General features: G+C 41.7%; 1 protein-coding gene across 4 annotated transcripts in view; it reads left to right on the forward strand.

The window, feature by feature from the left end:
- The window catches only part of RNF144B (ring finger protein 144B), a 174,353-nt gene extending 167,301 nt beyond the window's left edge, over window positions 1-7,052 (forward strand). For all 4 annotated transcript variants that reach the window (XM_032425016.1, XM_032425019.1, XM_032425018.1 and 1 more), the window contains 2 exons: window positions 754-843; window positions 2,431-7,052. In XM_032425016.1, coding sequence (XP_032280907.1) covers window positions 754-843; window positions 2,431-2,571 — 231 coding nt within the window. In that variant the 3' untranslated portion in view covers window positions 2,572-7,052. The remainder of the gene's footprint in view (window positions 1-753; window positions 844-2,430) is intronic.
- Window positions 7,053-16,197: the final 9,145 nt, after the last annotated feature.

A 16,197-nucleotide genomic window follows, 5' to 3' on the forward strand; every position in this document is an offset into this window, starting at 1 on the left:
CTCGATCTCACCACCCTGAGATCATGACCTGAGCTGAACCCAAGAGTCAGATGCTTAACCAACTGTGCCAAAAAAAACAAAAAACAAAAAAAAAACCAACTGTGCCACCCAGGGTAGTCCTCCTTGACATCGTCTTTGCTTGCCTGCCTACACTGTCTCCCTCGGTGATCTCATCTACTTCTGTGGTTTTTCTCCACCCCATGTATGCTGATTCCCGTCTTCCCCAAAATTCTCATCTGTGTAATCAGGTGCCTTTTGAACAGGGTGGCTTGGATATCTCAAGTGTCCCTCAAGTTCAACATGTCCAAAGTGTGGCCATCGTCTTCCCAACAGAGTTCATCTCTCTGTTGTCGTTTTCTTCTCCTTCTTCCCACATCAAGTTAGCTACCTTCTCAGGACCCCATGTCTGCATTTCCCATCTCAGCTGCTGGCATTTTTTCTCACGTGCCCTCCACTCCCGATCCTCATTCCACGTCGCACCTGTCCTGGAGCCACCTTTCAGAGATGACTGGGCAGGACTCCAATCCTTTCTAGACTCAGTCAAGAGTCTCGATGATTATGATCCATTTTCACTCAGTGATGTGTCAGCCTACTGAGATAGAGTCTAAAGATTGCAGCCTTGGAATCCCTGGAGGCCGCCATTTATATTCCCTGAAAGAGCCTTTGCTTCCACCAAGGTGATCCGATGTGGTTAGTGTTTATGTCTCAGTTCAAAAGAGCGTGTATACTGAAACCTCTCTCTTTGTTTTTCAGAATGACATTTTCCTCAGACATTATGACAAAGGGCCGTGTAGGAATAAGCTGGGCCACTCGAGAGCCTCGGTGATGTGGAACCGAACGCAGGTACCCTGACCTTTAAGGGAGCAGGAGATAATACCAGACTCGGGATGGCTTAAAAAACCCACCTAATCCTCCTCCCCACCCTGTTCTCTACTTACCCATCCCAGCCTGGGAGGTTCTGGGGAGCATGATCGCCTTGAGGACGAGTAGTAGAGGGCAGGGTTCCAGAGCAGCCCACTGATTACCAGTGAGCGCCAGAATCGAGGCAGATACTCTTTCCTCTTGGAAAAATGGTAGGACGACTTTCCTAAAGCCCTGTAAGTCCTATTTCGTATAAAAGGCAGTGCTCTAAAATCCTGTGAGCCCCCGCTGGGGCTTAGATCCCTCTGCACACGCCATTGTGTGTTTCTGTGGCAGGTTCAAAGGGAGTCCTGGTTTGTTGGTTTGTTTATTTAATTAATTTATTATTTTTAAAGGTTTTGTTTATTTATTTGACAGAGCGAGACATAGCGAGAGCAGGAACACAAGCAGGGGGAGCAGTAGGTAGAGGGAGAAGCAGGCTACCAGCTGAGCCGGGAGCCCTATGTGGGGCTCGATCCCAGGACCCTGAGATCATGACCTGAGCCGAAGGCAGACGCTTAACTGCCTGAGCCACCCAGGCGCCCCTCCCCTGGTTTATTTTTTTATTTATTTATTTATTTTTTTTTAAGATTTTTTTATTTATTTATCTGAGAGAGAGAATGGGAGACAGAGAGCATGAGAGGGGGAGGATCAGAGGGAGAAGCAGACTCCCCGCTGAGCAGGCAGCCCTATGCGGGACTCGATCCCGGGACTCCAGGATCATGACCTGAGCCGAAGGCAGTTGCTTAACCAACTGAGCCAGCCAGGCGCCCTCCCCTGGTTTATTTTTAATAGTGCTTCATATTTATGAAAGACTCCGTTACCTTTAAGGGCATCAGTGCTAATAGCCTAGGAATCATTGTTAGCATCCCTATGAGGCTGTCCAGGAGACTCGGGTAGGGAGGGAGCCAACAGCAACAATTCGGGGTTACACGGAGCTTGTGCCGGAGCTCAGGTGAGCGTCCGGTTTCTTCCTCTCACCTCCGATCTAGTCCTTGCTGCATCCCTGGTTTATATCTGGTTCAGGTCACACGGGGCACTTGCTGAAAGGTCCCATAACTGTAACTGTTTCATGTGCCTGGGGTCGTGTGTTCGTTCAGGCTGCTAGAATAAATTGCCATAAAGCTGGGTGGCTTGAAAAATAGACACTTATTTCTCCCAGTCCTGGAGACGAGAAGCCCGAGATGAAGGTGCCAGGATTGGTTGGGTTCTGGCAAGGACCCTCTTCCCGGTCTGCAGGTGGCCTTCTTCCTGCTGTGTCCTCACCTGGTGCCGAGCTGGGGAGAGGAAGCAAGCCCTCTGATGTCTCTTTTCGTAAGGGCACTAATCCCATCGTGAGGGCTCCGCCCTTGGGTCCTAATTACCTCCCAAAGGCCTTCATTTCCAAATACCGTTGTATTGGACATTGAGGTTTCAGCATAGGAATTTTCTGGGGGGTGGGGGGTACAAACATTCAGTCTGTAGCTGATGGCTTAGTATACATATAGGAAGATCAAACTGCTGAAGTGGGCTTTTCTTCGGAATTTCCAGGTGGTGGGGATTCTGGTGGGATTGGGCATCATTGCCCTGGTGACTTCACCCTTGCTGCTCCTGGCTTCCCCGTGTATCATCTGCTGTGTTTGCAAGTCCTGTCGGGGCAAGAAGAAAAAGCACGACCCATCCACGACCTAAAGGCCCCCGCTCCTGTCCACGTGCCACAGACGTCCGGGCTTACAGTGAGAAGCACAGTGATAAAGCCCCACTTAGTGAACTTGCCTCCCCCTTGCCAAACTTTGAAAGTGCCTCTGTGTCCAGACTTTGAACTCGCCTGCCTGCCTTTGGCATCAGAAAAGGCCGAGCCCGTGTGAAGAGAAGGACCCGGGTTCTGCAGTCTCGGCCGTGTCTAGGGAGCATGTCGGGAAGCTTTGGGGCTGCCGAGAAGGAACGAACCCACCGTCATTTTATCCTCGGGAAGGATCCCACTGGACTGTTCAAGTTCCAGCCAAATTCGAGGAGCCCGAGTGAACATTCAGTATCATGGTTGGCAACACACATTGTAACTGACCAGCTAGAGTCTGTTCTGTGTTGATTTGACCACCACGAGAAACATGGGAGAAACCCACTCCCCCGCCCCCCGTAGGACGGAAAGGATAACACTGTTGAAGGGGAAATTGTCCTAAGCGCCTCGCAGCAGGCTGCTTATCTTGGGGAGCGGGTATGTTGGTTCTGCCTCTGCGGGCTCCCGGGCATGCTGTTCCAGGCATTCCCACAGTGACTTGGCAGAAACACAGTAGGTTTCTCCGTGTGTGATCTCAGCTTCAAGCAGGAGAAACTGCTGTGCAGAGTTGTCCCTTCCAAGTGAAGGGGTTGCAGCCTGTAAAACAATGGGGTCTGATCGAGTAGCTCTCCCTTGGCAAGTGCAACTTTGGGAAGGTGATAAATTCTCCTCCTACAGCCGGTAGCTCTGTTTGACAGGATTGTTTTATAGGAAATACTGGTCGAGTGGCCGAGGTTAACCTTCATCATAGGAAACAGAGATCTTTCCTGAGCTCTGTGTTCATGCAGCCCACACATTTAGAGTTGGACCTAAAAGTACACACCGAGAGTGAGTATCAAAGTCCATGTGTACACCAGTCCACGTAAGTTGCTGCCTACCTAGAATTTCCATCCACTGGGCATGCGTGAGTCTATCCAGTGGTAGATAAATGTTTCCTCGAAGCCATTCTCTCTTTCCTTCTGGGACGAATGTGGTTTATTATAAATCAACCTAAAGGGTTTTCTTTTTGCATATTATATATGTAAATTTTGGTTGCAAGTTCGTAACTTACCCAAAGGTATAGACTCATAAACCTAACTCTTTTAAAACAACGCCTAGTGTGATGTCATGCCATCTCCGTTTGTAAAAACACTGATAATCCAGTTATTTACATCTTTCCAAACACAACTCAGAACAGCTCTCTTCTCAGCAGAGTGTCGTATTGCTCTTTCAGCATCTGGTAGGGCAATCCACATACTTTCTGTGTGTACAAGGCACTGATAAAACTACAAAAAATGTAAGAAATAAAATGTAAATGCTTCAAGTATCATAAATGCTTTGGGTTGGTATCGCCTTATTGCGACTTATTTTTCCTGTTATCCATCGGTCAGATTTTGAATAAACGGGTTTTGAAAAGACGATAACTTTTTCTCCATTGACAGGATTACATAATTGCCATTAGCCAACGTAGCCTGGTGCTTCATGAGAATATGTAAAATGCTCGTAGAGAGCCCTCCTTGAAACTAGGGACCCTGCATCAGGGACTGTCAGAACCCCTCATACTTTCCTGAGGTAACTGGGTAACTAGGTTATTAAATTGCTGCTATCCTGGACCTATTATTAAAGAACGATGCTTTGTCGATGTAATGGAATGTATCCTAAGTGGGGATGTGTATATTTAAGGAACTTTAGTTCACACGTACATATTGATAATCTGATTTATGTATAGTACATCTCTTGGTCGTGTACATTTTTATTTACCATGTGTATAGAACATAGATGAGAACTCTGGGAAAACTTTTGAATGGCAACCAACCAAAAACATTTTTAATCATTTTTTGGAAATTTCTCAATATTAAGTGTCTTTATTTTCCTTTGAAACTCTGTAAACGCTTCAGAACAAGAATACCCTCTTCTATCGATGTATTTCATATTAGTCTAAAGACAAATGTACATATATTTGAATAATTTGCTTTGTCTTAACACTGCCTCATTATAGCAAAGGGCATTTATAACTGCTCAGGGGATCACAGGAGCTCAGCTGAATTTGCATTTTTGTGTCAAGAACGTCTGTCATGGCAATGTCCTCCAGCACGAGTGAACTCTCTAAGCTCGATTCCACAAAGAATCTTTAAACAGGAGCTGATTTCGAGTAACCTAACATCCTATGATATAAGAGGTGGAGCTCCCAAATTTGGAGTTAAAACATCCATACTGTTTCCTTGGCAAAACTGAAGGAACTTGTCTTCTCACAGAGAAACTGTAACAGAATCAGCTACTTTTTTTCTAGGGGCTAGGGAGTGGGGGGTTGTTTGTGAAACAGATTTTAAACAACTGGATTTAAGTTTTTCTGTGTTGAAAAGTGCCTGGAAAATCGTGACGTCTTCCTTATATAGCACATGAATTGGCCTGTGTAAGATTGTCAGAATCAAGAGGAGTAGGTTGGTGGGTTAGACTGAGATATATCTCTGGTGCATCAAAGGGCGAGATGTCAGTCGAGCTAGAAACTTTGTTTGCAAAGGAGAGAGCTGACAACTTCGCTAACAGAGACTGATGTTTTCATCTGGGATAATTGGCCACTGAGAGAGCTTAACCTGTCTCCTTCCTCTATCTGTCAGCCCCATCTTCTCCTAGTGATCCTCTTTCTGTACTAGGAAGAAATGTGGTGGGTCTATGTGATCATGTTTGGATGTCGTGGCAAAAATCTTTGTGTTTGGAGTAGTAGAGCCTATTTGAAATAGAAATCAATACTCCTTCACCAAATTGTAATCTGGATGTAATAACCTCCCCCCATCCAGAAACATTAACAGATAGAAGGGCACAACATCTAGCTGCTGCCCCTTCTGGGAATTTTTCTCTTGTTATTGGATAGGGAGGTGAGGGGGAAAGGCATATGGAAGCAAATTTTAGAGTCGTAGGCATTCTGTTTGTTCACGCAATGGGTGTTTGCTCTGGACTTGAAATCTCTTTTTCGATAAGGAGGCCTTTGAAAAACAAATAATTCACAGTGTGCATTTTCTTGTAGCCTGTATCACGAAAACTTTACCTATCTAGATTTGAAAATCTACATGTCTATTTGAATGTAAATCACTGTTGCTTGGAACGCCAAATTGTCTCTTAAAAATTATTCAGAATCTAACTATGTATTATTTTACCCTTCTCTACACAGTGCTTGACTTATTGTTCATGAATGGATGCCTTTATGTATATAGAACCGTGTATATATGTGTAACTCTGAAAACAATTTCATAATGCCTTAGATGAGTGACATTTTATAAAGCTGTCCAATCGATATCTGTAGGCTATTACATCTCATGTTGATTCATGATCCAGAAAGTTTTGTTATGTATTTAAGAAGTTGCTGTTGTATTATATTTTTCCGAATTCTTTGAGAGGAAAATGGCTGTTTTAGTCTCTGTAGCCCCAATAAATGCAGAGCAGGAAAGCAAGTGTGGTTAACCTTTGTTGTGCTGCACGTTTCCAGACACATTCACTTTTATCCTCCAGGAACCAACGAAGCACTCTTAAATCCTAGGTTCAGAATTTACAAAAAGTACCCAAATCTGCGATACCATTTATGGAAATAACTCTTGCTACCTTGTTTGTTAAATAAGAGGAAGTATAATGCCTTCACTTGTTGCAGACATTTTTGTCATAGTGGGATATGCCACCCTCTCAGTGCACAGGCATTGATCATTATCCGAGAAATGACCAATAATTTAGGTCTTTGATCATCCTGATAAAAAATGCTGCCAGGCCTCAAAGCCATTAGTTCTACAAAATGAGGTTTGGGCTACGTGCTCTCTATGGTCAGTTTTAACCTTCCACAAGTCTGTTGGAGGAATGTATTTCCTCGTTAAGAATGTTAAGGGATTTACATTAGGGTTAACTTAAGGTCATTTCCATTTAATTAGTATTCAAGGCAGGAATCCCCAAACGCTGAGTGCCAGAAGTTGGTTACCAACTAGAACTTGTGTTTCTGCAGAACGGAAAGCTCACATTCCTATCTACCGGTGATGGTGCCTCTTTATTGATCATTATGTGGTTGTACTATGATCCTGGGGACAAAGACTTAGGATTGACTTGTAAGTCAAATTCCATTTTCTAATCATTCAGTTTCGAGGAAATCAGTAAGATCGTATTAAAAGATTTTTCGGTTATGGTTTCTTAATTTACTTAATCCTTTCCTAGAATGTCAACATTGTTTCATTTTTTTAAAGTGTCATTGTTTGCTAAACTTGAGTTTGCATCCCCAAAGAATGATTGAATGAACCATTTTATACAGCAGTGATTTTAATCAGTGCCCAAGTGGCAAGCTCATTGCTATGTAAATTATGAGCCTAGTGAATCTGAAGAATTATAATTAGGTTTTTCTGTAATTCAATTATTTTCGTCTGTTAGATAAAAATAAATTTATTTTCTTAGACCCTAAAGATAGTATCCAACTCTACATTATGAGAAAGAAATTAATTTCTTCAAATAATTCAATAGCAATTATACTATGTTTTATTTATATATATTTACATATACTTTTTAAAGAACTTTTGAGAACAATCCTGAGATAAATGGAGTAGATATTAGATCCATTTCATAAAGAAAGTAGTGGTTTGTGTTCGTGTCTTGCCAAGGGTCACACTGTGATGAGTGGCAGCCAGAAAAAGAATGTAAGACTCCTTCAGAATACTTTCAACACTCTCATTAGTAATTTGGATCCGGCCTTCGTTCCGCTATCTCTGAGTACCAAGAGAATGAACTCCTCTCTCAATTATCTGCGCCGGTGGAGGTATATGTAAGAGAATTATTATTTCAAATAATCATTGAGCGTCCGTGCTTTTGTGTGTCTGACAGCGTGCCTGGGGCAAATGGCCCCCCTGAGGTCAACCCCAGTCCCTCCCTGGTTTAGGTAGAGGAGAAGGGCAAGGGAGGGAGGGTAAGTTGGTCAAGAAATAACTAGGTGGTGTGTATCCTGCTAACAGTGGAATGAGAATTACAGGTGGGTCCGTGTACTTACTTCAGATGCCAACATGTTTGTTTGCCTCTTTTCTACAATATAAAGTATATGCCCACAGCCTCCTTTGATGTTGACAGTCAACACTCAAAGCGATTGTTCAATCCAAGTCCTCTCCTTTTAACATTACCGGCTCGTGCTATAATGTGTATTTGTGGCTGATCGTTAAATCCGTCAATTGGCAAAAAACAAGAAATGGGGCTCTAAATAATGAACTTAATTGAATGAATTCCTGATGTGTATAAAGAAGTTGTGCTTCAAATTCCGTTTTCTGCCTCTATGTTTTTCAATTTTACCAATACAATTTTATCCTTTTTTTTTTTTTTGTATGTTGAAACTAGAATTTAGGCTTTAGATGAGAAGGGAATGAAGTCTCTTCACCTTGATGATTGAAGGGGCATATTTTCTTTTTGGAGGAATGGGGGGGGTGGTTCATATTAATGCCACTGAATGCATTCAGATAAAATGAATGTGAAGTTTTTCTCGAATTGTGAGACTTCTGATCATTGATCAGTCTGGACTTAGTTTTTAAAGCCAGTCCCGTTTGTTTAACTAAAAGCAAACAAGTCCAGTAATCCATACACCGCCCTGCATGATGTGTCCTGAATTCCAGCCTGGCCCTGGGACTTTGGCACCACAAGGGCACGTGAATGGAATGTCGGGACAGGATTGGCAAATCTGATGTCACCCTGGGCACGGAACAAGCAGGCAGTGTCCTCTGTTCTCCCTGCCCCCTGCCAGTCCAGACGGTGTGGGGGTCGGGACAGACACCCAGCTCCTCGCAGTAAGATGACATTGCTCTTGATGGGTGGTGTGGTCCGGGGCCAACCGTTTATCCACACTGTCATTTCCTCCATCCTGGCTCAGGCCTAGAGGGTCAGATGAGATCACAACTGTCAGAGGGACAGTTTTTTAGGAGGTGTGAGGAGGTGTGTGCTCTATGGCCATGAGTGTGGGTGACCAGTTTTCAGCCAGACCCTGCTCCCAAAGGAGAAGAGGGGGACTAATACATTTCAAGCTCGTGGATGTATGTTGAGGGAAGAATGACCTCCTCAGAAAATACATCATCTTTCTAGATTTAAAAAATGCCTTTATGTTGCTTTTTCACAAGGAAATGTTTCACAGATAAATATTTATCTAATTGTGTGCTCAATTAAAATGAAAGCTATGTGGATAGAAAAATGCAGAATTCGTATCAACGCAATGATTTTGGTGGGGGGGGCAGTTTACAGTAAAAACTTACAATTACACAATTCCATCTGGTATGCAAAGTACTTTCAAACACATTTTCTTTTGCTCTTCCTACCACTCTATCAAGTGCATATTAATACAGCCCTCTCCCAACTGACAGGTGGGAGGTAAGATTCAGGGGTTAGGTGACATGGCACAGGTCATACGGTGGGTTAGTGGCGAAGCTGGAAACATCTTTCGTGAGCCATGAGGACCTCTTAGCATTATTTTAATTTTTTTTAAGTGTCTTGAAGCAACACGTTTATTAACCGCAGTTTCTGTACATCAGAAATTGGGCATGAGGTGGCCGAGCTCTCTGCTCAGCATCTTGCCGGGATCAAGGTCTTGGCTAGCTATTGTCATTTGGGGCTCGGAATTCTTTTCCAAGCTCATTGATTGTTGGCAGAATTCAGTTCTTTTTCATGCCTTCCTTGTGGTCCCGCGTACCTTCAAGCCACGTTGAGGTGTCAAAAGTTCAGAAATAGCAGAAGTAAAACCAACGAATCACCTGAGAAATAATTAGTAAAAGTTTATTGAGCACACACCAAAAAGACAGTTTGCCAACCAGGAGCACTCACTGAACCAAAACGGAATGAGGTTCATTGTTCTATTGTTATAAAGCAGCTTAAATAGTGAGAAAGCAGTGTCTATTCTTCACAGAGATTGTTTGTAATAGTAGCATTCCCTTAAATGAAAATGAATTGGTCAGTGGCTGCCTCATACCAGCCTTGGGAAGTAGTTCAAGTTTTGCATATAATTTTCAGAGGTATAAGCAAGAAATGACCCAGGTCAAGTTAGTCTGGCAAAGTAAGCTAAATTAAGCTTTGTTTGTATGACTAAACTGGTTTTAAACTGCAGTTCAGGGAATTTTCTTTCTTTCTTTTTTTAAGATTTTATTTATTAGAGAGAGAGCACAAGCAGGGGAAGTGGCAGGCAGAGGCAGAGGGAGAAGCAGGCTAGGGAGAAGCAGGCTTCCCGCTGAGCAGGGAGCCTGATGTAGGGCTCGATCCCAGGACCCTGGGATCATGACCTGAGCTGAAGGCAGACGCTTAATCAACTGAGCCACCCCGGCGCCCCAAGCAATTCAGGGAATTTTCAAGACTGGTCTCTGTTTTTATTTTAATAATTCCCCCCTTTTGGTCATTCTCTTAGCAGGCTGAGAGTATTATCAACTAGTATGGTGTTATTCTGTGTTACCACTATTGATGTAGTCAGGTTGAAGAATCACACATTTGAGGTTTTTGTCCAGTTGCATCATCAGGCCAAGATGTAATCAACATCTTCATCACTTCTGTGGTTATTGTTGGTTTCATCCAGTTGTCTGATCCTGACAGATACCATTTGGCATGTGAGTGGCTGCCGACGGGTGTAAAGCCCTAGAGAATACATAACACACTGGAGAAGTTGATATGATGACTATAAAAAGAATAATAGCTAAGGATTGCAAAATTCTCTAGAGCAGAGGTTCCCAGGAGCCAAGATTTAGCCAATTAGATAACTCAAATGGGTTATAATTCTTGAACTTACGTACATAGGCACAGCACGACGTATTAGCAATCACATATCCTCATGATTACTTAGGATAGGATGAACCTGAGGTGTTTTGTTTCAAGAGGCGGTACTGTAGGAGGGCTTCCACCTAAATTAGGCTTCTCTATGGTGTGAGCAAGCAGGTAATTTAATGAGAGACATGTCTATGGAATAAAAGGTAAACAAAGGTTGATAGTTCAAGCAGATTATAAAACTTGTTTATGAGTTCGGAGAGCAGCCTGTTGAGAAGATTTCTGGATGTTGGGTCGTGAGCATCTTCAGATGGGGCGAGGGCAGGTAGTGGACATCTGTCAGGTTTTCGGGTTTGCGATGTGAATGTTTCTGATGATGTTTCTGAGTGGCCACATTGCAATAGGCACGAGCTACCACACCACCCATGAGCTGTTGCGGTGATTTCTCTGAAGTCTTTATCAAGTAGTCCAGCTTTAGCTTCCGTGGTTTCTGGGAAAGAGCAATTTTAGTTTCATAGCAATTCCAAGTCAAAAGAGTGGGAGAAAATTGGAAATGTTAGCTTTTGGAGAGCTCTAGCCAAATATTGGAGGGGAACTAGGAAAATTCAGAGTTCAGCCCAGTTTATAGGTAGAACACAAAACCTCAAAGACAACGAACAACTTCGAATCTGATATCCATAAATATCAGATAATTTTCCTCTATATAATCATCTTCCTTTTCATGAAAGATAACCACAGTAGGTCTTATTGGTCTGCAGATTACACTTGTCCTGATTATTTACATAATTGCAGCAAGAATAGTGATTGACCACGTAGGCTGTTTTAAACCTGCTTTGCTGGAGCTCTTCATAAGGAATCTCAGACTGGACATTCAAAAGTCACTTGAGGCCAGGAAGCTGAGCCAAGGCCTTGTCCAATCGTGTCCTGTTTCAAGGAGAACAGATTCTTATTGAACTTACGCAAGTATATATTGTGTTATGAAAATAGGAACATTTAATAAGAGTTTCTGAATTCTGGAGGGATCAAGAAGGGAGAAAGAGATAAGCGTTTCAAACTTTGTTGCAAAGATACACTCTACCAAATTGCTGTAAGTTATAGAGAGCTTAAAAGAGGAGAAAAAGGGGTCCTTTAAATCTAGGAAACAAAACACTGAAGAACTAGCAGTGTTTTAAATGGAATCATAAAAAGTTATAACCATCTTCATTAGTTCAGTCAATCCACTGTAATTATTCCTGCTTTGCTTCTTCTTGGGTTAGCAGCTTTATGAATCAATCAGTTTTCCATCAGAGTTTTAGCAATTCTTACCCAGTTTGGTGTTATGATCTTCAAGTTCTCAGAAACCTGCATTTTAGGATACTTGTCAGGTTTTTTCCACGAATCTCTCTGAAGATGGAGTACTTTTGTTTACAGTTCATCGTAAATGCTCTCAGAGAAGAATCAAGAGTAAAAAAATAACTGTCTATAAGTGACAAAAGACTTAAAAATGGCCATGGTTAAAGATCTGATGAGAGTTCATTATAATGCAATTGACAAGGGAATGTGGTTATTTCTATGACATACATTTAAAAATTATGACTGATAACATTATACCAGGACATGTTAGATTTTAGGACTTTCATACAAATATCCCCTATAGAAAGTTTAGCATCACTTCTTATTTATTTTCTATCAAATTTAACATGTACAAAAAGTTACATAGCTGTAAAAAAAATTTAGCTCTTTTACTAGAGAAGACTCCGTTTTCTTACATAACCAAGGACCTGACCAAGACAAAACACAGAATCTCAGTTTTCTAGGCAGATTACATTAAAGGTAAAGAAAAAACTTTGCTTACAATTTCTTATTTAAGAGCAGACCAATAATCTAAGAAAACTTTGTCCCTTTAACAGTGAGAAAACCAAATTCAAATTTTACAGCAGTGTACTTTTGACATTAAAACTCTCCTTTTTTTTCTTTTTAACTTAAATAAATCCATTCCGATCTTAGTCAGACTTGACCACACATAAAATTTCTTTCTCAAGGTTCCTTTCCCACAAACCTACAACTTTCTATATCCATTCAGCTTTTGTCCTCTTTTTCTTTTCTTATTCTGGAAAAATCATTTTACTTTAGGACAAAATTGCTTTCTTTTTTCCTTTACCAAAAACAGCCAACCAATCAACCTCATGTCCTTCAGGCCTTTCCTTTAATATTAAAAAAAAATCTATTTTCCTTACCTGCTTTTCATATACAGTCATTTTCTTCCATTTTTATTATTTCTAGCAGTTTTATTTTTACATATGGATTATAAATTTTAACTCTTAATAATCTTCGCTTTCCAGAGAAACCTTGGAAGCAAGCAATTGTGAGCTATCATCTATTAGTATCTCGTAGTAGATTAGCAATTTATAAATACATTTCATAATTTCTAGAAGTGTGTTCTTCCTCATAATGAAATTTTCGGGACACCTGGGTGGCTCAGTTGGTTAAGCGTCCTCCTCTTGATATGGGCTCAGGTCATGATCTCAGGGTCCTGGGATAGAGCCTGCCTGGCCTCCGCACTCAGCAGGGAGTCGGCTTGAGGGTTTCTCTCTCTCCCTCTGCCCCTCCCCCCCACTCGTGTGCATGCGCGCACACCCTCTCAAATAAATAATCCTTAAATTTTTTTTTCATTGTGGCATAAAACATGTTCACTAATAAACCTAAATATCTTCTGCCTCTCTATCAAAAATTAAAAGTCCAGGGGCGCCTGGGTGGCTCAGTTGGTTAAGCGACTGCCTTCGGCTCAGGTCATGATCCTGGAGTCCCGGGATCGAGTCCCGCATCACACACACAAAAAAAAAAAAAAAAAAATTAAAAGTCCAAAGTAAATACACTTATCTTTATCATTTAATGTTTACCTTATTTTTAAATGACTTACATATTCAATAAATATCTATTATTCGGTTTAAGTTAGACTTTTTTTATTTACATTTATTTAATTACTTGCTTTTACAATTATGTTTGGATTAGACACGAAACGGCTAATCATTATCTTTTTTTTAATTTTTTTTTTTTTTTTTAAGATTTTATTTATTTGCGAGAGAGAGAATGAGAGACAGAGAGCATGAGAGGAAGGAGGGTCAGAGGGAGAAGCAGACTCCCCGCCGAGCAGGGAGCCCGATGTGGGACTCGATCCCGGGACTCCAGGATCATGACCTGAGCCGAAGGCAGTCGCTTAACCAACTGAGCCACCCAGGCGCCCCACGGCTAATCATTATCTTAAGATGTTTTTCTTAAATGTTCAATTTCAGGGTTGATAAGAAAGCAGTGAGCTCATGGGCTCTCTGGGTACCAGACCCATTCGCTCACTCGCCTCAGATTCATTGGGGGTATTTTTTGGATCCCATTTCTCATGCCACGAAATGGCAAAAGTTCAGAAATAGAAGTGAAACCAGTGAATCGCCAAAGTAGTAATGAGTAAGAGATTACTGTGCACACACCAAAAAGAAAGTTTGTAAACCAGGAGCACTCAAACTAAAAGATGGAATGTTAGGCTCAGCAGCATATTGTGATAAAGCAGCTTATATAGTGAGAAAGCAGTGATTGATTATAATATTAGAATTTTCTTAAATGATAGGGAATTTGTCACTGGTGACCTCCTATGAACCTCAGGGAAGAGTTTTGCTTGCGATTTTCAGAGGCACAAGCAAGAAATGACCCAGGTCAAGTTAGCCTTGCAAAATAAGCTAAATTAAGCTTTGTTTGTATGACTAAACTGGTTTTGTCTGCTTGGGGGAATTTTCAAGGCTGCATTCTGTTTGCATTTTATTTTAACTGAGTTCTTCTCATAGTCACTTCAGATCTCTTTGACTTTCTCTTCTGCTCCATCTCTGATTTCCCTGAAAGGGGCAAAGGAGGACATGTTTATGGTGGTCATTCTCAGTGGGTGATTTAGCCTTTGGCTGTTTTGTTTCCCTGCTCTGTGAAGCCAAACACTTCACAGACACGATGCTATCAGCTGAAGAGTTCACAAACTCAGGGAAGAGTTAAGAGCAAAACCCAGCTTTCCTACAGGGAGACTGTTGGTCTCCAGTTTCAGTTGAACCTGGTGTGGCCAAGGTGTGAGCAGCATCCTTGCTTCTGGCTGGGAGGTCCTTTTGGTCTTTCCGGGAGACAGAGTTTCCCAAATGGACTTAGAGGAAAACCTGATCTCATGTTTTTCAACAAAGCTTCAGAAGCTTCAGGATTGGATTGACTCTTGTGTTGGTTTCAGAAGGGACAAGGCCTTGTGAGAGCTGTTTTAAAGTACAGGATGGTGTTTCCACTCAAGTCAGACCACTAAAGCAAGGGATTTGAGTTAATCCGTTGCTGCGTGTTGTTGAGGGGCCTGCACCAGAAATCAAGGTCATCTGCTCCTTCTCTCTCCTGCCCAGTGCAGGAATGCAGACCCTGACCAGGTGTTTTAAGCTAGAATGGCCATTCTGAGTAGAGATGGAGGAGTAGAGGGAGGTGTGAGAGCGCTATTAGCCCCTTGTGGCTTTGGACGATATACAAGTTATCTTGGCTCCAGTTTCCTCATCTAGACAACTGGAAGTGACTGTTTTCTAGATCCAATTCAAATCTAATTTTTTGTGTAAGAAGGAAAAGATCACCAGCCCCCACTGCGAGTTTCATCTGCATGAGAGTAGTTAGCACAAGGGAACTTCTTATTAGACGAGGAACTGGTAATTGCCAGAAGCAGCTTCCAGGCACCAAATTATGGATAATTCCAGATGCCTGTGAAAAATATTACCAGTTTATTTAAAATAAGCAAATTTAAAGAACAACGGTTCAACTTCATGGTTTGTTTATAGCTCTCAATGGCTGAAAAGACTTACAGCAAAAGTTGCTTGGGGAATTTCCAGGGACATGTTTCTTTTAGTATTTATATTAGAGACGTCAGAACCTCATTATCCTTATTTGAAGCACACAATGGATTATATATTCTGCGTGTATCAGTCTTAGGATTCTTCTTAACATTCAGTTGCTTGCTGTTGATTAATTTTTCTCTATGATTCTGGTACACATTCCTTGTTCTATGAGTTAAATTTAAGGTATATACCTATGTGTGTTGATGGATAGGATAGTATGTGAAAATGTGTGTGCGTGAACAAGTAGTAAATACATAGGTGGATAGGGGCGCCTGGGTGGCTCAGTCATTAATCGTCTGCCTTCTGCTCAGGACATGATCCCAGGGTCCTGGGATTGAGCCCCGCATCCGGCTCCCTGCTCTGCGGGAAGCCTGCTTCTCTCTCACTCCCCGCCCCCCCCCCCCCGGGGTTCCCACTCTCGCTGTCTCTCTCTCTGTCAAATAAATAAATAAAATCTTAAAAAAAAATACATAGGTGGATAGCTGGTACATCTACTTAGATACAGTGAAATTTTTATTCAGGCTGAAATAAATTCTACTTTCAAACGTAGAACACAAAACTACTTCCGGATTTCAAACAGTAAATTAAGAATTAAAAGTTACATAAATATTTTTAAGTGCTTTAAAAAACATTTTGATTTTTAAACTAGAATGTGTTTATTTTTCCATGGATTGCTTGAAACCCACAATAAGCTGTTCTTCACAGAGGATGGCTCTCATTTGTGACAAAATGTTTCCACTTAGGGCTTTTAACATTGGAGAGTAACATTTTTAAGAGTGGTCCTACTAAACTTATTTCTAGTATTTATATCAGATGTCACAAATATATCATAGCTGTAGCCGAACCCACGTGAGTTCCCTCCTTGGTGAGTCCCAGATACGGCAGGTGGAATGGTCCCACAGAGGAAACTTTATTTGCAGCAAATAAGATCACCGAGATTAACTTCCAAAG

This window comes from Phoca vitulina, unplaced genomic scaffold (assembly GCF_004348235.1).
Source record: "Phoca vitulina isolate PV1807 unplaced genomic scaffold, GSC_HSeal_1.0 scaffold31, whole genome shotgun sequence".
Classification (NCBI taxonomy): domain Eukaryota; kingdom Metazoa; phylum Chordata; class Mammalia; order Carnivora; family Phocidae; genus Phoca; species Phoca vitulina.